The 22395-nt window shown below is 45.3% G+C and overlaps 1 protein-coding gene across 1 annotated transcript in view; it reads left to right on the top strand.

Annotated features, from left to right (window-relative positions):
- The window catches only part of LOC124612875 (soluble guanylate cyclase 89Db-like), a 468418-nt gene that overhangs the window by 427290 nt on the left and 18733 nt on the right, over positions 1-22395 (top strand). Inside the window, exons 10-11 of the mRNA XM_047141315.1 lie at positions 3686-3839; positions 12652-12761. Of these exons, the coding sequence (XP_046997271.1) occupies positions 3686-3839; positions 12652-12761 (264 nt within the window). The remainder of the gene's footprint in view (positions 1-3685; positions 3840-12651; positions 12762-22395) is intronic.

Below are 22395 nucleotides of genomic sequence, written 5' to 3'. Positions count from 1 at the left end.
TAGGATACATAAACGCGAATTTTACGGTTTGCTCCCCTATCGTCGCTATTAAAATATGCAGTGTACTACCACAAATGAATGACAACTTACCACGATCCCCAATCGTCTCTGCTTCGCTTATATACACTCACGTTCAGAAAAAAAATAGAACACCTAGAACACCTTGAATGACTGGAGATAGCACGTTCATATTCACAGGAGTGTACAGTAGGGTGTTCTGCAGAAACGATTAGCATTTCAGTCACCTCGGTTCAGCACGTTGCCTGTTACCTAGTAGGCACAGGGTCCACCATGGGCCCTGGCAACGTCTTCCGTGGATGATGGCATCGATGCGAATAAGGAACGAATGTCGTCCTGTGGCATAGCATCCATGCTTCATTCACCTGGTTCCAGAGTTCATCTGTGGTGATTGGCATTGGGTCACAGCACTGCACCCATCATTTTACCACCACATCCCATACACTTTCAACTGACGATAAATCTGGTGATCTGGCGGGCCACGTGCTCGTGCAGCAACACGTGGTTGTGGATTGTCTTGCTCAAAAATGGCGTCTGGGGTGTTGTGCAGAAAGGGTATGGCTACGGGTCGTATGACATCATTCACGTAGGTCACACTGGTCACAGTGCACTGGACAGCACCAACTATGATTCGTGGTTGTGCCCAATAACACCCCACTCCATAAGGCCTTGAGTTGGTCCTGTATGTCTTGTGTGAATGCAGTCACTGTAATGCCGCTTCCCCTGGCTGCGGCGAACCAAAATGCGGCCATTATTTTCAAACAAACAGAACCTGGATTCGTCCAAGAACACTATCTGATGCTATTTCTAACCCAGTGATGTCGTTCTATACACCACTGCCGTCTAGCACGATTCTGCACATGCGTCAAAGGTAGGTGAAGTGGACGACGCGCACATAACCCATGCCGTAATAAACGGTGACGGACTGTCACCTCTGATAGCGTACGATGTGTTCCACTGTTGCCCCAGAGCCGAGGAGTACGCAGATCTGTTCTGGGATGCCAGTCGGATGAAGTGTCGATCTTCTCGGGTGGTGGTCTGGATGATGCGACCTGACCCATCTCGTCGTGTTCTAAAGCCTTCCGTGAACTATTCTGCACACACCCGCTGCACTGCCAAAACGCTTGGTCCCACACGAGCAGCAGTTTTCTGAATGTAAGCATCACATTCTCTTACGCCAGTAATGTGCCCTCTTTCAGACTCAATGATCTGACGGTACGGTTCGCACATACGTCTGCGATGGATGCTGCGCGTTTTCTCAAGTCACGCTGATCCATTTCCTTCGATTTATAGTCACAAAGAGAGCCACAGGCACATTTTACCCGTAGGTTGTGTTGCGCCGTGATATCACTGTTGAACTTGAACCAACGGGCCAATATGGTTCAAATGGTAATCATTTCTGCTCTGCAGAATTAGTATTTAATTTAGGGGCGACTAGACACTTCAACAAGAGCAACAAGCAACAGGATTAGCGTTGCCACAACTTAACAAACAGTCTCTAGTCCCCTAGTGTTACACCAATGCCTGTTCCCAACTGGTCATGGTTGATTGGCTAATGGAGCTGTGTGCCTTCAATAACTGCTTACAGAACATTACTGATTTACGTAATTTATTAATAATAGTTCATTGAAAAACAAGTCTTAAAACGCTTCATAGAAAGACTGGTTAAATAACTTTTCCTTTGATTAATCGGGCAATAAATTCTCAATCAATAACAGTAGAAACAACATGACTTCCAAATAAAATCTCACAGAATCGTAATGGTAGAAATGTGCCTTAAAAACTTCAAAATTAACTTTCATTTAACACGCAGATCTAAAAACATATCCCAAACTCACAGTTAGCATACTTGTCAAATTCCAGTGTATAACCCGCTGAACTACAGCGCAGAACTGACAATTTCAAATCTGTCCAATGAGTAATCCTGATAACAGAGAATTATGTTCAGAGATAAGAAAAATAATAACTGTGTTACAACGCCCATCCAGCATTGGCCACACTTTTACACAATCGTAAATTCCGTTGAAAAGTGACCGTTACTGCTCAATCTCCACACAGTTAAGTAAACTAACATCGCAGAAGTCACTGAATGTTAATACACCTATCGTATTCCACAACTTTCTTCTCCAATATCATGACATCCTTATTGTGGGCGAACTTGCTACAGCACAGCTTCTTCACATTGGATCCGCGCTGTCTTGTTTATCTGCCGTGGCAAAACACCAGAGTGCCAAAATTGTTAATGCACAGTTCGGACTATCCGGACCCCAACACTCTGCCGTTCTGTCCTTCTCGCTCGGTACTCTCTAACCCTCCACTCCTCGTCGCCAGAGGACCACTCGCCGCCAACTCGACGCCCCAGTATTTCTGACGAGGCCAATGTCGACCTTAACACTCGCGGCGGGAACACAATCGTGCCGAAAATCGGCCCACTGCAGAAGATACTAATGTACACGTCTGTGAATATGAAGGTGCTATGTTATTCAATCTGTATATTGAGCAAGCAGTAAAGGAAACAAAAGAAAAATTGATAGTAGGAATTAAAATCCATCGAGAAGAAATAAAAACTGTGAGGTTCACCGATGAGATTGTAATTCTGTCAGAAACAGCAAAGGACCTGGAAGAGCAGCTGAACAGAATGGACAGTGTCTTGAAAGGAGGATATGAGATGAACAGCAACAAAAGCAAAACGAGGATAATGGACTGAAGTCGAATTAAATCGCGTGATGCTGAGGGTATTAGATACGGAAATGAGACACTTAAAGAAGTAAATGAGTTTTGCTATTTGGGAAGCAAAATAACTGATGATGGTCGAAGTAGAGAGGATATAAAATGTAGACTGGCAATGGCAAGGAAAGCGTTTCTGAGGAAGAGAAATTTGTTAACACCGAATATAGATTTAAGTGTCAGGAAGTCGTTTCTGAAAGTATTTGTATGGAGTGTAGCCATGTATGGAAGTGAAACATGGACGATAATAGTTTGGACAAGAAGAGAATAGAAGCTTTCGAAATGTGGTGCTACAGAAGAATGCTGAAAATTAGATGGGTAGATCACATAACTAATGAGGAGGTATTGAATAGAATTGGGGAGAAGAGGAGTTTGTGGCACAACTTGACAAGAAGAAGGGACCGATTGTTAGGACATGTTCTCAGGCATCAAGGGATCACCAATTTAGTATCGGATGGCAGCGTGGAGGGTAAAAATCGTAGAGGGAGACCAAGAGATGAATACACTAAACAGATTCAGAAGGATGTAGGTTGCAGTAGGTACGGGGAGATGAAGAAACTTGCACAGGATAGAGTAGCACGGAGAGCTGCATCAAACCAGTCTCTGGACTGAAGACTACAACAACAACAACAACATCTCTAGTCGCTCAAAGTGCTCTATTTTCTCCTGAACATGAGTGAAATTTCCTGGACGTGTCACATGTGCGCAACGCTTTGAAGTGACATTCAGTCTCACAATGGGCGGGCAATGGTCTCATCAGTGTGTGTGTATTTGGGGGTGGGGGGGGGGGTAGTGTATATGTGAGTGTGTGTGTGTGGGTGTGGGGGGGGGGGGGTTTAGTCCAGTCACTAGTTTAGGGTGCTGCAGCCAGTACGTGTGATTTTTCCTAGCTGTCAGTTCTCGCCAGAATGTGTGACGTACTGCGACGCGGCTGTTGCAGGTGGAGACGGTGGGCCAGGTGTACATGGCGGTGAGCGGCGCGCCCGAGACGTCGCCCAGACACGCGCAGAACGTGGCCGACGTGTCGCTGCAGCTGGTGCGGCGCGTGCGCGAGCTGCGCCTGCCATCGGGGATCAGCATACAGATACGCATAGGTGAGTTGCGCCCTATTTACGTATTATAATTGTGGTGTCAACGTTGGACACCACGCTAGAGGTTGCGATAACCGACAGCGGTCCAGCACTTGCAACCTCTCTGGACTCGCTGGCGCTTGCAGCGCCGTCGTATGGCATGGAGAGAGACTTGCAGATCGCACCGGCCGAGTCAGCTATAGGTCGTGAGCGAAGTCACATTAGAATAGCGTTCAGCTTGCTAGGTTCCCAGCCTCTAGTTCGCGCATGTATTACTCACGTAATACCAGAATTGTGTTATCTTGCTTGTTGTAAATTCAGTTAATGTTTGTTAATTAGTCTGTTATGTATGAGGCGGAACTATGGGCGTCATGGAAAAAGGGTGACCCGGCTGAGTCACGCAATTTGACTCTTAGTCTGACCACGAGGTGTGGCCATTAACTGCACGCGTTGATTACGTAGGCCAACATGAGGATCAATGAACTATACTTGACGGGATGTATCTGGAACATCTTAGGTGATTAGAAAGTTAGTAGACAGGAATACAATTAAGTACTCAGCTTTAAGTCAGCATCAGCGGTGAACGTCGATCTTGACTATGTACAATCATATTTACAAGTGCAGTTATAGACTGAACTGCGAATACTTCTTGGCAATTCTGATTGCTTCACACATATTGATCAATCGCCAATGCATAAACTGTATATGGCGCCTGGCTAGGTCGTAGCTACTGACTTAACTGAAGGCTATGCTAACTAGCGTCTCTGCAGATGAGACCTCTGAAGCTATAACAAATGAACCATTCCTATTAAAGTCGGCTGTACAACTGGGCAGTGCACTAGCTTGTCTCTTTAAGACCAGCCGAGTGGCGGCGCTCGGTATGCTAGCGTCGACAGTGGCGACTCGCGGGTCCGATGTGTACTGACGGACCGCGGCCGATTTGAAGCCTAGAACCTAGCAAGTGTGGTGCCTTGCAGTGACACCACAGAGTCTTTTGTATTAAAGAAAGATAGTTGTTATTAGTTATGTTCCTGAAGTGCAGTAGCAGGACAAAATTAAGTAAACGTTGTTTACTAAAGTATTACAGTACTAATTATTATAGAATGTTTCAGATTCCTACAACCACCGCGCTCGTGCTAGCCTCTATCATCCCACTGCAAATCCCAGGGATACCGATCGTAAAGCATCCTGCATTTGTGTGGGGTCTTGACATGCTGCCATCGACCTTCACATCAGTAATAACACAAGGGCTATTTTGTTTGTAGGTCCGTTGGTCACAAGATGGAAATCACAGTGAAAATAAAAAATGGTTTATTTCCAACTTTTGACTACACCTCCCAGTTACTTTTCTAGATAGTTGCCGCCCCAAGTTAGACATTTGTCGTAGCGTGGTATCAACGTTCCAATACCCTCATCATAGAAACCAATTCTCCATGCTAGTCTTCAGCTACATCTCCATGACTACTGCCCAGTTCACACTTAAATGCCCGGCAGAGGGTTCATTGGACCACTTTCACTATATTTTTCTACCGTTCCACACTCAAGCAGCGCGTGGGGAATACGAACACTAAAATATTTCCGTGCAATCTCTGACTTATTTTATTACGACGATCATTTCTTCCTAGGCAGGTGAGCGTGGAGAAAATATTTTCGCGTTCAGAGTAGAAATTTAGAGCTCAATATTTCGTGAAAAGTTATCACCGCAATACCTTTGTTTTAATAACTGCCACCCCAGCTCTCCTATCATATCCGCTACACTTTCTCTGGTATTTCGCGATAATGCAGAATTGACTTTTCCGCTGTCCTCCGTCAATCCTATCTGGTAAGGATCCCATACCGCACATCTTTACTCTAGCTTCAAAATGGTTCAAATGGCTCTAAGCAGTATGGGACTTAACATCTGAGGTCATCAGTCCCCTAGACTTAGAACTACTTAACCTAACTAACCTAAGTACATCACACACAGTCATGCCCGAGGCAGGATTCGAACCTGCGACCGTAGCAGCAGCGCGGTTCCGCACTGCAGCGCGTAGAGCCGCTCGGCCGCAACGGCCGGCTTTACTCTAGCAGAGGACGAAGAACCGTACTGTGGGCAGTCTGTTTAGTAGACCTCTTGCATCTTGTACGTATTCTGTCACTAAAACGCAGTCTTTGGATTGCCGTTTCCAAAAACATTATCTATGTGATTGATCCAACTGATGCTGTTCGTGATTGTTAACACTAGTCATTTAGTCCAATTGACAGCCTTTAGGCGTGTCATTTATGGTGTAAACGAAATTTAACAGATTCCTTTTAACACTCATGTTAATGACATCACGCTTTTCATTATCTAAGATCCACTGCCAATTTTCGCATGATAGAGATATCTTGTCTAAATCATTTGGCAACTGGTTTTGATTCTCTCCTGACTTTACTAGACGGTAAATGACAGCACCATCTGCAAACAGCCGAAGATTATCTCCTACCAATTACTCGTATATATTAAAAACAGCACAGAACGTATGACACGTGATAGTGGAACTTTAGATATTACTTGTTGTGACTTGGCAAGATAGCCGAGGTGAAGCCGAAAGGCACGCGTTTAAGCTCACGCAGGCTGGCGTGAGGTCTGGAACAGGACACGGAAATGAACTAGCAAAAACAGGACGTAGCTGTGGAATACTTAACTTTAATCCATAATTGGTGAACATCGGTCTGACGGTACATGCATCACAAGGTAAATAGCAAATGATAATGGCGCCTTGCTAGGTCGTAGCAAATGACGTAGCTGAAGGCTATGCTAACTATCGTCTCGGCAAATGAGAGCGCAATTTGACAGTGAACCATCGCTAGCAACGTCGGCTGTACAACTGGGGCGAGTGCTAGGACGTCTCTCTAGACCTGCCGTGTGGCGGCGCTCGGTCTGCAATCACTGATAGTGGCGACACGCGGGTCCGACGTATACTAATGGACCGCGGCCGATTTAAAGGCTACCATCTAGCAAGTGTGGTGTCTGGCGGTGACACCACATTACTTCTATTTCATTCGATGACTTTTCGTCAGTTACTACAAACTGTGACGTTTCTGATAAGGAATAATGAATCCAGTCGCATAACTGAGACGGTACTCCACAGACACACAATTTGATTAGAAGTCGCTTATGAGGAATGGTAGCAAAACCTTCTCGGAAAACTGGAAATATGGAATCAGTCTGAGATCCCCTACACTCATATAACTTTAGTCTCTGAATCCGTACTGACTGTGTGTCAACATATTGTTTCCTTCGCGGTATTTCATGGCGTTCGAGCCCAGTACATGTTCCAAAATCCTACTGCAGGTCGACGTGTGTAATGTAGTCCTGTAATTCATCGAATTTTTCGTATTTCCTTTCTTGAGTGTGAAAGAAGGCTAACCACTCTGGCTATCCACGTCTAATATATGTAAGTGAGAGGGGAAATATTAGTATGTTAATGGCTACCCGCCCGGTTGGCCGTGCGGTCTAGCGCACGGCTTTCCGGGCGGGAAGGAGCGCCTGGTCCCCGGCACGAATCTCCCGGCGGACTTGTATCGAGGTCCGGTGAGTCGGCTAGTCTGTGGATGGTTTTTAAGGCGGTTTTCCATCTGCCTCGGCGAATGCGGGCTGGTTCCCCTTATTCCGCCTCAGTTACACTATGTCGGCGATTGCTGCGCAAACAAGTTCTCCACGTACGCGTACACCACCATTACTCTACCACGCAAACATAGGGGTTACACTCGTCTGCTGTGAGACTTTCCCTGGGGGGTCCACCGGGGGCCGAACAGCACAATAACCCTAGGTTCGGTGTGGGGCGCGGAGGGGTGAAGTGGACTGCGGTAGTCGTCGTGGGGTTGTGGACCACTGCGGCTGCGGCGGAGACAGAACCTCTCCGTCGTTTCTAGGTCCCCGGTTAACGTACAATACAATACAATGTTAATGACAATAAGATTCGCCAACTGCACTTGGAATCTTAAGGAGGAATATGACTGCGTTTGCAGAGGCAGTGCGAACTCCCTGGACGCGCGGGGTAGCCGCGCGGTCTAGGGGCGTCTTGTCACGGTCCGCGCGGCTTCTCCCGTCGGAGGTACGAGTCCTTCCTCGGGCATGGGTGTGTGTGTTGTCCTTAGCGTAAGTTAGTTTAAGTTAGATTAAGTAGTGCGTAAGCATTGGGACCGATGACCTCAGCTGTTTGGACCCATAAGATCTTACAAATTTCCGATTACTAACTCTCTGACTGTTCTGATGGGATGTCATGGATACCCTTGGGATGTAGGAGCCATTGTCTTATACAAGTTCTTTGCCTATGCAGAAATGCTGTCCTTCAGGTGAGAGATGACATGAAAAGCTGAGAGAGCCAAGTCCGGTCTGTATTATGAGTGATTAAGCACTGCCCATCAGCAACGCTGCAGAAACGTCTTTGCTGCAGGTGCAGTGTGCGACCGAGAATTGTCACGGAGGAGGACAATACCTGATGACAACATTCTTCCCTTGTTCTGAACTGCCGTTCGAATATGTTGAAGAGTCACGTCCGTGAGGTTGTAGTGATGGTCGTGCCACGTTCCATCCTTTTCGGTCCCGGAACACAGCAGCCATACACCTCCTGGTGGAGAAGATTCGCTTGCACTTCTTTAGTTTGCTCAGCGGATGAGAATGCATCAACTGTCTGAACCGCTCTTTTGTTTCGTCATTTCCGAAATAGACCCAAGTCTCGTTGCTTGTGAAAATTTTGCTCAAAAAATCATGTCCTTCATCATGGTAACGCTGGAAAAAACTTTAAGGCAGAGCTCATTCGCTGTGTTTTGTGATGGTCTGACAGCATCTTCGGAACCCATATCGCACAGAGTTCGTGGTACTGAAGCCTCTCACTTACGATGGAAGAGAGAGAAGATCCTGAAATATCGACAAACGAATCATTCAGCACAGAAGTTGTGAACTGACGATTTTCACGAGTTGCCTTTACAAGATCGTCAGTCGACTGTCTCTTTCTTCCCTGATCGCCTGCACTATGAACGTCTGTGCTTTAAAGTTTCTGACGCACTTTGCTGTCACTACTGCGAGCTCAAAATTGGCCAGTGCGACGAGACGAGATCGACTGCACAAAGCCTCATCGAATTTTCACTGTGGTCTTACATTCACCATCAATCGGCTCTTAAAAAAATATGTCTCATTACAATAATAATAACAATACCGTGTGTTTCAGCTGCTTGGTACAAGTCTTTCCACTAGACGTCTTGCCACGATTTGCCAGCTGTGGTTTCCGAGCGGTTCTAGGCGCTTCAGTCCGGAACCGCGCTGCTGCTGCGGTCGCGGGTTCGAATCCTGCCTCGGGCATGGATGTGTGTGATGTCCTTAGGGTAGTTAGGTTTAAGTAGTTCTAAGTCTAGGGGACTGATGACCTTAGATGTTAAGTCCCATAGTGCGTAGACCCATTTGAACCATTTGAACCTTGCGACGATTTGCGTGTCCCTGATCTACCCTAATAATAACATCGGGATACGGAACCTGCAGTTCAACGCGGAATCTGAACAACGTGTAGTTCATGGCGAATCTTCACATGTTGGAGAGATGAAGGCTAGTTTCCAGACACGCGATTTATCACTAGATCATCATGCCCGTCTATTTCGGGGAAAAGGAGCAGTAGGAGACCTATAGTTGTTGCTCCTAGTTCATTCATTTAGAGGAGTATCCCCAACATCAACCTGAAACTCTTGCTACCAACATCCTTTGATGTATTAAGCAAGATCAGAGGAAAAAGAATCCGAAAAGAAGCACTATTTCGTCTCAATTCATTCTACCTTCTTGTATCTTAAGCCACTTTTGTCCTCCCTTTACATACATCTGTATATACACCACATTCCACAATCCACCCACCGGTGTTGGCAGAGGGTACTTCTAGCACCAACAACTGATCATCCCTTTCCTGTCTCAATCGTGAATGGCGCGTGGGAAAAATGATTGTCGGTAAGCCCCTGTATTAGCTCTGATTTCTCGTATTTTCTCTTCGTGATTGTTTCGCAAGATGTGTGTGGGAGGAAGTAACATACTGTCCGACGCTTCCCGGAAAATGCTCACTCAAAATTTCAATAGTAAGCCTCTGCTTGATGTACAGCGCCTCTCTTGTAGCGTTTGACACTGGCTTTTGTTGAGCACCTCCGTAACGCTCTCGCGCCAGCTAGACGATTCCATGACGCAATGCTCCTCTCTTCTGTGACTCTTTTCTACCTCTTTTATCAGTCCTGCCTGACAAGGATACCACAGAAAAACAATACTCAAGAATCGACCAAACAGGCGCCTTGTATGCCACTGCCTTCGTGGATGAGTTACATTTCCGTAAGACTCTCCCCATGAATCTGTCTCGTATCTGCTTTTCCTGCTATTTGCTTTATGAGGTCATTGCACTTAAAGCCACTCTATATAATTACTCCTACATGCTTAACGGTAGATATTGTTTCCATTAATTTGTCGTCAATAGCGTAGTTGTGCAGCAGTCGATTTCTTTTCCTGTGTATGCGCAAAATGTTACATTTTATCAACTGCCCGAGCCTGCACCATTCATCAATCCTCGTCAAATCGTTACTGTCTTCTGGCATTGCTACTTTCTTATAGACAAATTCATCATCTGCGAATAGTCTTAAAGAGCTTCCGACGCTTTCTACTAGACGATCTATACATTATAAACAGTAACGGACCTGTCACACTTCTTTGGGGTAACCCGGAAATTACATTTACATCTGTAAATTGTGTTCCATTAAGACCCGTGTGTTGAGTTCTATCTACGAGGAAGTTTTGAATCCAGCCGCAAATCTGGTCCGATACTCGGTAAACTTGTTTTTTTTTTTTTTTTTTTTTTTTTTTAACTAGATGGCAGTGCGCGTCGGTGTCAAATGCCTTCCTGAAGTCAAGGAACACTGCATCAATCTGAGCGCCGTTGTTTGCGGCGCTATGGACCTCACTGAGGAACAGAACGAGCTGAATTTCGCAAGATCTCTGTTTGCGGGTCCATGGTGATTTACCCACCACAACCAACTTTTTCGATAGTCCACATTTTCCAGTTTTTGTCTATCACTACAGCGTTTATCTTCTGCTACTCACTTTAGTGCCAAGTTACCTATTTCTGAATTTTTGTAGTACATACTTCAGCAATCTCTCCCTTCTCCTGGAAAGTGTGCTCCATAGATCAATTTCCCCAAGTACTTTTGTTTTTAATCTGTCTACCGAACATTTAATATCCTCGCTTAGACATTTTTAAATGGTTCAAGTTTATACTTTGTCACGTTTTCTCAATGTCTGCTTTCTTACAGTGCTGTTTTACGGAGATACGGCTCCAGAACCATCTTCCTCCATTCCACGGCAGTTTACAACAATAGAAGAACACATTTGTCAAAAACAACGTTCAACCTAACACAATCTGATTCTAATGTCTCTCATAGACAGATTGGATAAAGTTGTCCGCTTAGAACTAGCAAACTGCCCCGGCTTCTTACGGGTAGCACGAACACCCAAACCTCCAGATGTCAGACAGTCGGATCGCACCAAACGATAGTGAACCAAACCACCGATATAACTTCTTCTACGTGCTGTCGTCCAGGATATCATGCTTAAACGGTGTCCGCCCCTGGTAGCTGAGTGGTCAGCGCGACGGAATGTCATACCTAACGGCCCAGGTTCGATTCTCGGCTGGGTCGGAGATTTTCTCCGCTCGGGGACTGGGTGTTGTGTTGTCCTTATCATCATCATTTCATCGCCATCGACAAGCAAGTCGCCGAAGTGGCATCAACTCGAAAGACTTGCACCAGGCGAACGGTGTACCCGACGGAAGACCCTAGGCACATGGCATTTCCATTTATGCGTAAACGGTAAGCAATAAGTATCGTATGACCTACGGTGAACGGGAAAAGCGTAACTGTGAACATATGATAGAGATCGCGTGAGAAAGCCAGTAGAGAGCTAGTTTGTCGTACCCAGGATCGCGGGTTCGAGCTCTGGTCATGCTAGTTTTTGTACTGCAGTACGTGTGAATGTGTTACATGGACAACATGTTGCTGACATGTACAAGGAGTGTTCCAAGGTTATAAAAACGTTCTATTGGCAATCCGCTCTCACTTCGTTTAACTGTCCCGGGTTCGATTGCCGGCCGGGTTGGGAATTTTCTCTCCCCGGAGACTGGGTGTTTGTGTTGTCCTCATCATTTCATCATCATCCTCATCATTCGTGACAGTGGCTACATTGGACTGCGAAAAAAAATTGGACTGTGAAAACATTGGGACTTAGTATGGGCGCAATTGAGCCCCCCATAAACCAAACGTCATCATCATCACATCAAGCAGCAAACCTACAGAGTAAACTTGTAGTTGCATAGAATAAGCCTAAACAATCGGAACAGAAGAATAAAGAAACAACTGCATCACACGTGCGGGAGTATTAATAGTGATAACAGTAATAAAAATCATTGTAAGAAGAATAATTGTTTGCTTGCGTGTATATTTTCGCCAACTGTCAGTGTATCGTGTATATAGTAACCTGCTCGGAAAGAAATAGCTTTGGCTGAGACAGGTTCCCAGATTATAAAGAAACGGGAACCAAAAGATATAGTGATACCACACGACGCGATATACAAGCAGAAGGAGTACTCTATCTACATCCTTCACGTTATGAACTAGAAGGGTTAACATTATTTTCGAAAAATATATCAACAGTTATTTTTTCTTCGGCTCTCAGCTTCCAAATGTCTGTTACGACCTCTTTATAAACGTGACGTGTTGTAAAATTTTTATTGCTGTATCTATTAAGGTCTGCCCAGTAGCTACTGGCGTATTTAGCCGGTTGTTCTCTGTCTCACAGGAATCCATTCAGGCCCAGTGGTGGCGGGAATCGTAGGCCTCAAGGTGCCCCGCTACTGCTTGTTCGGTGACACCGTCAACACAGCTGCCCGCATGCAGACAACGAGTATCGTAAGTACTGTGACATCACGACTTGTAACTGTAATTCATTGTGAAAATCATACAAGCGATGCAATGTTGCGAAAGAGGACAGAAAGCTCTCAAAGTTTAAGTGATGGTTTTAACTTATTTTATGTCAGCATGCTACAAATGGTTTATTAAATTTAATTAAATACATTTAATCACTCACATTTACATTGCTGCACACTATGCACAATGTTAATTTGTTGATATCCTTATTATGGATTTGCGTGTGATAGCAAATAGTATTCTACCCCTCATAAAGTCATCAATATGTGTTCTTTCAGCTAGCTGCACGGAATGGAAATGCACGTGTTATTCATTGTGTTCATTGGGCAGTGCCTGAATAAATTTTACGTTTTAATTTACGTTACACCAGCTATTGATAGGCAAGTATACAAAATTTAATAATATCAAAAGGAAAGAAAATTATAATTAATAAAGCTAATACACTCATGCTCATAAATTAAGGATAATTGCAGAATGTGGTGCCACACAACGTGGCACTACACAAAATTGGCGCTAATAGCATAGGCACATAGGGAACACACAAGACACAGAGCTGTAAGTCCACGGTACTGATGATAAGTTGAGTAAACCGTCCCGAAACACATGTGCTACAAAACGCCACTGTTTCCTGCGCATGTACCCCAACATCAATATGGGATATGATCACCATGCACACGTACACAGACCGCACAACGGGTTGGCATCCTCTGGATCAGGCCGTCGAGCAGCTGCTGGGGTATAACCTCCCATTCTTGCACTAGTGCCTGTCGGAGCTCCTGAAGCGTCGTAGGGTTTTGAAGACGTACAGCATCCCAGACGTGCTCGATGGGGTTTAGGTCTGGAGAACAGGTGGGCCACTCCATTTGCCTGATATCTTCTGTTTCAAGGTATTCCTCCATGATGGCAGCTCGGTGGGGCCGTGCGTTATCATCCATCAGGAGGAAGGTGGGACCCACTGCACCCCTGAAAAGGCGAACATACTGGTGCAAAATGACGTCCCGATACACCTGACCTGTTACTATTATTCTGTCAAAGACATGCAGGGGTGTACTTGCACCAATTATAATGCCATCAGACACCATCAAACCACGACCTCCATAAAGGTCCCTTTAAGGACATTAAGGGGTTGGTATCTGGTTCCTGGTTCACGCCAGATGAAAACCCGGCGAGAATCACTGTTCAGACCATACCTGGACTCGTCCGTGAACATAACTTGGGACCACTGTTCCAATAACCATGTACTGTGTTCTTGACACAAGGTTTTACAGGCTCTCCTGTGACCAGGGGTCAGTGGAATGCACCTTGCAGGTCTCCAGGTGAATAAACCATGTCTGTTCAGTTGTCTGTAGACTGTGTGTCTGAAGACAACTGTTCCAGTGTCTGTGGTAAGGTCCCGAGCAGGGCTACCTGCAGTACTCCGTGGCCGTCTGCGGGCACTGATGGTGATATATCCGTCTTCTTGTGATGTACACTGTCGACGTTCCGTACTGTAGCGCCTGGACACGTTTCCTGTCTGCTGGAATCGTTGCCATAATCTTGACATCACACTTTGTGGCACACAGATGGCCCGTACTACGACCTGCTGTGTTTGACCAGCCTCCAGTCGCCCTAGTATTCCACCCGTCATAACGTCATCAATATGTGTACTTTGAGCCATTTTCAACACACAGTCACCATTAGCACGTCTGGAAACGTCTGCACACTTACTCGCTGCACCGTATTCTGAAAAGCGCCAACACACCTCTGCGTATGTGGACTGCTGCCAGCGCCACCGTGCGACGACCACAGGTCAAATGCACCGCATGGTCATACCCTGAGGTCATTTAAACCCGCAAACAGCCCACCAGAGCGTTGTTTCACCATGTATCAGCATTATCCTTAATGTATGAACATCAGTGTGGATTGCCCACATTTATTAACATTCTAAGGAACGCATTGCGTAGGTAAGATGATTCTATTCATTTTTCGATTTAATCCTCAGAATGACAAGCTATGTCATTCACATTAAACACAGTTTGGCAGTGAATGCATCAGCAGGCCCCTAGTGCCTGGCAAATCGTGTTGTAGTCACCGGCACACCTGCCAGTACGCTCATATTGGCTATTTTGGCTCATTCTCGGGACATGCAGCAAATTCTTTAATTCAGCACCAAAATTTTTTAGCTCGTTACCATCGTCTAATGTTATCAGATGTGGTCGAAGTTCATCAGGAAAGTATCAGAAAGAACATTTGAACTAACTTTTGTCCACTACAGTATTTATTTCCTCTTGTTCAACAAACGTTAGACGAACTCTGCACTATACCTGGATTCACGATCAAGAGGTGTCTTCAGGACCAGTTCACCCATATGCAAAAAACGGTGGTGTGGGCCCTACCAGGAATAATTCGGTGATGATTCGTCCTTATAAATAGAATTTCACAGCAATTTTCGAACTAAAAGACTATAACGCAGCATTTAAGGTTTACTACTGTAAGCGTTGCTAAATTGATGAAATTGAAAAACTTTAAAGACGTGAAATCATTGCGGTATTCAGCACGACTTATTAACATCGTTATGAAAAACAAAAAATTGAGGTTCATACCCATGCAAGAATAATTTATCAATACAAAAATAATATACTGAAATTATAAGCATGTGGTAGCAGTATATACCCTTTACGATAAAAGAAAATATTTTTAGACAGTCATATTTTAAAAAACGAAATTACTTATTTGAATTTTGAATTTCCTATTAAAACGCTTCGGGCACCTGAAAATGATTTTTCCCAATTGCAACAGGTCAAGAAGTCTCATCTGGTGATAGGAAGTAAAAATCCATATAGATCCCCGTTTGGATAAACTGAGGTATAGAAGAAATTAGATTGCCGCAGAATTGAACTGACTGTAAACTGCCAAAATTCCGTAAACTGTTCTTTTGAAAATCTTGAGCATCTAGACTGCAGCTCCAGAGCTGGTTCTTGTTAATATTAATAAGAAACCACCGCAGCTGTCATGACCGGTTTCGTTCGAAACAACATCATCAGGCTACCGTGCCAACAGACTTCATAACAAATCCCCACGGACTTGAGTCTGTATCATTTAAGCAGTGATGTTACGTTATACAACGTTGCAGGGAAAATGTGAAGCACGATGATCATACTGTGCTGGCGCAGCAGTTAACGTCGCTCTCTTCCATGCTGCTTGTCACCAGTTCATAACAGGCCGATGTGGCCGAGCGGTTCTAGGCGCTTCAGTCTGGAACCGCGCAACCGCTACGGTCGCAGGTTCGAATCCTGCCTCGGGCATGGATGTATGTCATGTTCTTAGGTTTGTTAGGTTTAAGTAGCTCTAAGTTGTAGGGGGCTGATGACCTCAGATGTTAAGTCCCATAGTGCTCAGAGCCATTTGAACCATTTTTGAACCAGTTCAAACCGAACCACATGCAATTATATGTTCTTTAGTATTTACCTTTATGGAAGTTTCTCGAATTTACTATGTTTGTGACGTTTGCAATTGAGGAATATTCGCTATTTCTATAAACACCATCAGTCTGGGATATTCGATGTAACAATAGCAGGCTCCGTCCAGTCTGTCAGATTTGTTCTGGCTGTATACTGGCGTTCGTAATAATACACTGGACTCGCATTCGGGAGGACTACGGTTCAAACCAGCGTCTGGCCATCCAGATTTAGGTTTCCGTGATTATCTTAAATCGCTTTAGGCAAATGCTGGGATGGTTCTTATCAAAGGGCACGACCAATTTCGTTTCTCATCCTTCCATATTATGAGCTTGTGCTCCGTCTCTAATCAGCTCGATGTCCACGGTTCAAAATGGTCCAAAGGGCTCTGAGCACTATGGGACTTAACATCTGAGATCATCAGTCCCCTAAAACTTTGAACTACTTAAACCTAACTAAACTAAGGATATCACACACGGGATTCGAACCTGCGACCGTAGCAGTCACGCGGTTCCCGACTGAAGTGCCTAGAACCGCTCGGCCACAACGGCCGGCGATGTCCACGGGACATTAAACATTAATCTCCCCCTCCTCCTCGTTTGTAACAAACGTGCTTTCAGTGCTACGTGTTGTACTTCATTGACGACCCTGCTTTTGGATCTGGACTTGATCCTGGTTAAGATGTGACAATGTAAACACTCCGTCCACCACCTGGCAGAAGCAAGGCGAGCAGTGACTGTATGCAATTAGGCGTGCTGCGTACATTACATTCAGAATAGCGTACACAGCACTCCAAGTTCCGTAACTCACTGTTCGCCTTTCTTTGGTCAGGCGGTTGACGGAGTGTTTACACACGATCCAGCACTCTAATGAGCACCCCCTATGTTCGACGTCAACGCGCAATAACGATTCACAGCTGACTGGTGGCAGCACTATCAGTATGTAAAGTGTGTCGGGGGGGGGGGGGGGGCAGAACAGCAGTACAGTCGTTGTAGTAACGCAGAAACTGAGCGATTTACCCGACGTCCAAAATGGCATGATCTCTGGCTTTCGGGCAAAAGGTGGAAACCTTTCCCAAACGGATAAGTTTGTAAACCGTGTGCCGCCAAGGTTAAAGTATACCGTGCATGGCAAAATGGCACTATCCAAAACCGGCACCGAGGCAACAGTGGTGCACCATGAGTCATAAATGACAGGGGCAAACGACGGCTAAGCAGATGTGCACGGTCGAACAAACGTGCAACTGTTGAGCAACTGACTGTCCATATGAACTGAGCGGCTACCAACAGTGTGTCTCTTAAACGACCGTTCAGTGAGCCTTGCTGTGTATAGGCCTCCGCAACAGGCGCTGACTGCTGTTCATCGCCGACTAAGGCTGGAATTTGCACGCCAGTGTCGCAGCTGGACGTTCACTGAGTGGCGACAGGTGGTCTTTGCAGATGATTAAGCCGTGCGGGGTAGCCGTGCTGTCTAAGGTGCATTGCCTCGGTTCGTACGGCTCCCCCCGTCAGTGGTTCGAGTCCTCCCTTGGGCATGGGTGTGTGTGTTGTCCTTAGCGTGAGTTAGTTTAAGTTAGATTACATAGTGTGTAAGCCTACCGACCGATGACCTCGGCAGTCTGGTCCCACAGAACTTATCACAAAATTTCCAAATTTTCCAGATGGTTAACCTTTGATGCTACATCACACAGATGATCGTCGGCGCGAACAGCTTGAAACGTCTGAAAGCAAACATACTGCAACAATCGTCAGAAGGGTCCATGCCGGAGGGCATTACCTGAGTGATCTCATTATTCCGGAAGTCACAATGGATCAACACAAGTATGTGTCTATCGTTCGTGTCCATGTCCACCACTATATACAGTTTGTTTTTCTTCGGCACCATGGCATCATCCAGCAGAGCAATGCAATGCGTCACACAGCTCGCAGTGTATGTGCACTGGTAGAAGAGCACCAGGATTAGTTTACGGCACTCCCTTGACCACAAAAGTCCCCGGATTTAAAACCAATCGAGAATCTGTGGGATCCTCCAATCGACCAGTTCGTGTCATGGAGCCCCAACCGAGGAACCTAGCGGAGCTGGCCACAGCACTGAAGTTTGCGTGGCTCCACATCCCCGTCGGTAGCGCCCAGAACCTCACTAACTCTCTTCCCGCATGTCTCGCAGCGGTCCGCGGTGCAAAAGCTTTTTATTCAGACTTTTGACAGGTGGTCGCACTAATGTGACTGGACGGTGTACGATCATCATGTTCCACAATTTGAATTTAACGTTACGTAAGATAGCCCGACCTCTTAACACATGATACGGCACAGCTCTGTACATATCATTTATGATGACTGTTCGAAGCGTAACCTGACGATGATCTTTCGAACGAAACCAGCCATGACGTAATAAATGTGTACCACTACAGCTGTGGTGGTTTCTTTTTAATATTAATTCTTTTAAGAGTCTTAGCACTTTTGCCAACTGAAGTGCATGCGATTGATAGGGCGGAAATGGGAATTTGATGTCGTGACACAGAGCAGGGTTTGAGAGTTGAATGATGGCTTAATTCAAATCAACTGTACACTGAAAACTGCAAAAAAATTAATTACGTCTACGACTTTTACTATCATAAGGGGGCCCGCACTACAGCATTACAACAAAGACATCCTTGTGTTTTAAATTTTGTGATGTGTGCTCTTTTGTGGTGTGGACCCCTAGCCTGCAGTCTATTGGAACTTCCTTTGCACACTTTGTGGTTCTTTAGTGAATAACGGTGCGAGGGACAGGTGCAGTTCTTGGACAGAGAATTCAGATATTTATTTAGTCTACATCTGACATCAGCGTCAGTTTGAATGTTGAAATATGTACACAGATAGTTACATTTCAGTAAGTCTTGAATACTATGATTGCTCCGTAGATGACGATTCCCGACCGCCATGAAAGTCTGTAAATGTAATGAAATGGTAAACTAACAAAATGGGGCTCTGTGTTAACTTAAGTAGACCCGCCGCTCGAACTCCAGAGAGGGGATGCTTGCATATCGTTGGCAGCGTCGTAAGCGTTCGTGGCAGAACCCTCATGCCGCGGTGGCGGCTGAAGGAAACACGGCGGCGTGGCTGGCGGCGTGACTGGGCGGCGCTAATCTTAAAGTGCGGCCGAGCGGATAACGGCCGATACCGCACAGCCTAAATAGGCGCGGCTACACCCGGTCCAGTGTGCAACAGCACAACAGAGTCAGTGACAGACAGTAGTTTACGAAATAACTCACACAGCAACCGCCGATCACGAAACGAATTTGGTCATGCCTTCTGTTGTCACATGACTCTGAGGACCACAATTACGACCACTAACGCAGTTGCTGTAATTTCTGTTCATCATATCCTTCTGAGTCTAGTGGCAAGAATGAGCAGCAGAGGGATTAGGCTACTATAAATCTGCAAGACGAACTCAGTACTGCAGGTTAACGGGAAACGTAACGAACAGATTCGGTTCTAAATTACACAGACGTTGCTGACGTGGCTATAATTGAGCTCAGGTAACGACCAGCCAAGACCTTTGCCCTTTCCCATGTTTGTCATCCACTTTGTTAGTCTGATACAGGTATAGAATCTATGTTATTCTGATAGGAAAGTCAGTTCTGTCCCTGATCACACAAGCGACGACATTTGCACGCCCTTCAACCCATAGAGCAGAAGGCGTGGAACCATTCTCACAGACACTTCCACCCCCACTGCAGTGTTCAGAGTGTAGTCAACACTGTGGACGAAGACATAAATTCCGCCCATGAACATGGAATGGCAGTTGTCCCGTGCTATGGTCAGACAGAATTATAGAATTATCGACTACTCACTCGAGGTTGAATAAGACCCTGTTCTGCATGCTTGCAGACACATGTTCTGTCCATCATTCACCGTACAGTAGTCCGGGTAAAATTCCAGTGGTCTGCCTGTACGTCTCTAACAATTACTTCCTTATTTCTGGTTATGAGCCTAACGTCATTTAGTGTGTCGGTGTCAAAGAGGGAACTCCGGTATCCTGGACCGTTAACTACCGAAGCCAGCCGGAGAGGGAATGATGAGACACGTTTGAAGTTCGCTAAGCATTAGGCTACTGCGATAAGCAATACCAGGGCAAGTAATTCAGTTGACATTTCTAAAAAGAGCAATAAAATGTTGGACAGTCAAACATAGGTACAAGGAAGTTAACTGCGAAGAAATCTTGGGTAACACGAGAAATATTTCAAATGAATGACGAAAGAAGAAAGTGCAAAAATATTCAAGGCAATTCATGAATACAGCAACATTAAATCCCTTAGGAATGAAATAAAAAGGAAGTGGAGGGCAGCGAAGATGAAATGGCTGCAGGAAAAATGTGAAGAAATCGAGAAAGAAATAATCGTCAGGAGACTGACTTAGCATATAGAAATGTCAAAACAACCTTCGGTGAAATTAAATGCAAAGGTGGTAATATTAAAAGTGCAGTGGGAATTTCTGCATTAAATACTGAAAAGATAGCAGATACAAGAATACGACCAATTACGCTGGCGTGTAAAATGTATGAGACTGGCGATATACCATCAGACTTTCGGAGCAACATCACCCATACAATTCCGAAGATTGCAAGAGCCGACAAGTGCGGCAGTTATCACACAGTGAGCTTAACAGCTCATGCATCCAAGTTGCTGACAAGAATAATATGGAAAGACGGGTAATTTACATTCTGCACAAGAACCAAGAGGGAAACAATAAGAGTGGAGGACCAAGAACGAAGCGCTCCAATTAAAACTGGTGTAAGGCAGGGAGTATCTTTCACCCTTACTGTTCAGTCTACACATTGAGTAATCAATGATGGAAATAAAAGAAAATTCGCTGATGACATTGCTATCCTCATTGAAAGCGAATAAGAATTACAGGATCTGTTGAATGGAATGAACAGTCTAATGAGCGCAGAATATGCACTGAGAATAAACCGAAGAAAGACGAAAATAACGAGAAGTACCAGAAACGAGGACAGCAAAGAACCTAACGTCAAAACTGGTGATCATGAAGCAGATGAAGTTAAGGAATTCTGCTGCCTAGGCAGCAAAATAACCCATGATGGACGGAGTAATGAGGAAGTAAAATGCAGACTAGCACTGGCAAAAAGGGAATTCCTGGTCAAGAGAAATCTGTTGGTATCAAACATAGGACTTAATTTTAAGAAGTAGTTTCCGAGAATGTACGTTTGAAGTACAGTATGTATGGCAGTGAAACATGGAGTGCGGGGAAACCGGAATAGAAGAGAATGCAGGCATTTGAGTTATGGTGTTACAGAAGAATGTTGAAAATAAGATGGACTGATAAGGTAAGGAATGTGGAGGTTCTCCGCAGGTGTGGGATATACCAGAAGTTACACTACCAAGTAAGAAACTTATCAGCAAGACGATAGTAACTGTACATAACCTTACTTGTAATTAATAGCTAGCTGTATATTACAAACCGTAAGTCCAAACTACACAATGTGATCAAAAGTATCCGGACCCCTGGCTGAAAATGACTTAAAAGTTTGTGGCGCCCTCCATCGTTAATGCTGGAATTCAATATGGTATTGGTCCACCCTTAGCCTTGATGCCAGCTTCCGCTCTCGCAGGCATACGTTCAATCAGGTGCTGGAAGGTTTCTTGGGGAATGGCAGCCTATTCTTCACAGAGTGTTGCACTGAGGAGAGGTATCGATGTCGGTCGGTGAGGCCTGGCACGAAGTCGGCGTTCCAAAACATCCCAAATGCAGAATGAAATTTTCACTCTGCAGCGGAGTGTGCGCTGATTAGATAGGATATGAGACGAGATACTGGCAGAAGTAAGGCTGTGAGGACGGGGCGTGAGTCGTGCTTGGGTAGCTCAGTTGGTAGAGCACTTTCCCGCTAAAGGCAAAGGTCCCGATTTCGAGTCTCGGTCCGGCACACAGTTTTAATCTGTCAGGAAGTTTCATCCCAAATGCATTCTATAGGATTCAGGTCAGGACTCTGTGCAGGCCAGTCCATTACAGGGACGTTATTGTGGTGTAACCACTCCGCCAAGGCCTTGCATTATGAACAGGTACTCGATAGCGTTGAAAGATGCAGTCGCCATCCCCGAATTGCTCTTCAACAGTGGGAAGCAAGAAGGTGCCTAAAACATCAATGTAGGACTATGCCACGCAAAACAACGTGGGGTG

This window comes from Schistocerca americana, chromosome 4, assembly GCF_021461395.2.
Source record: "Schistocerca americana isolate TAMUIC-IGC-003095 chromosome 4, iqSchAmer2.1, whole genome shotgun sequence".
Taxonomy (NCBI): Eukaryota; Metazoa; Arthropoda; class Insecta; order Orthoptera; family Acrididae; genus Schistocerca; species Schistocerca americana.
Note: the sequence above shows the minus strand (reverse complement) of the source record. Positions and strands in the feature narration are given on the sequence as shown.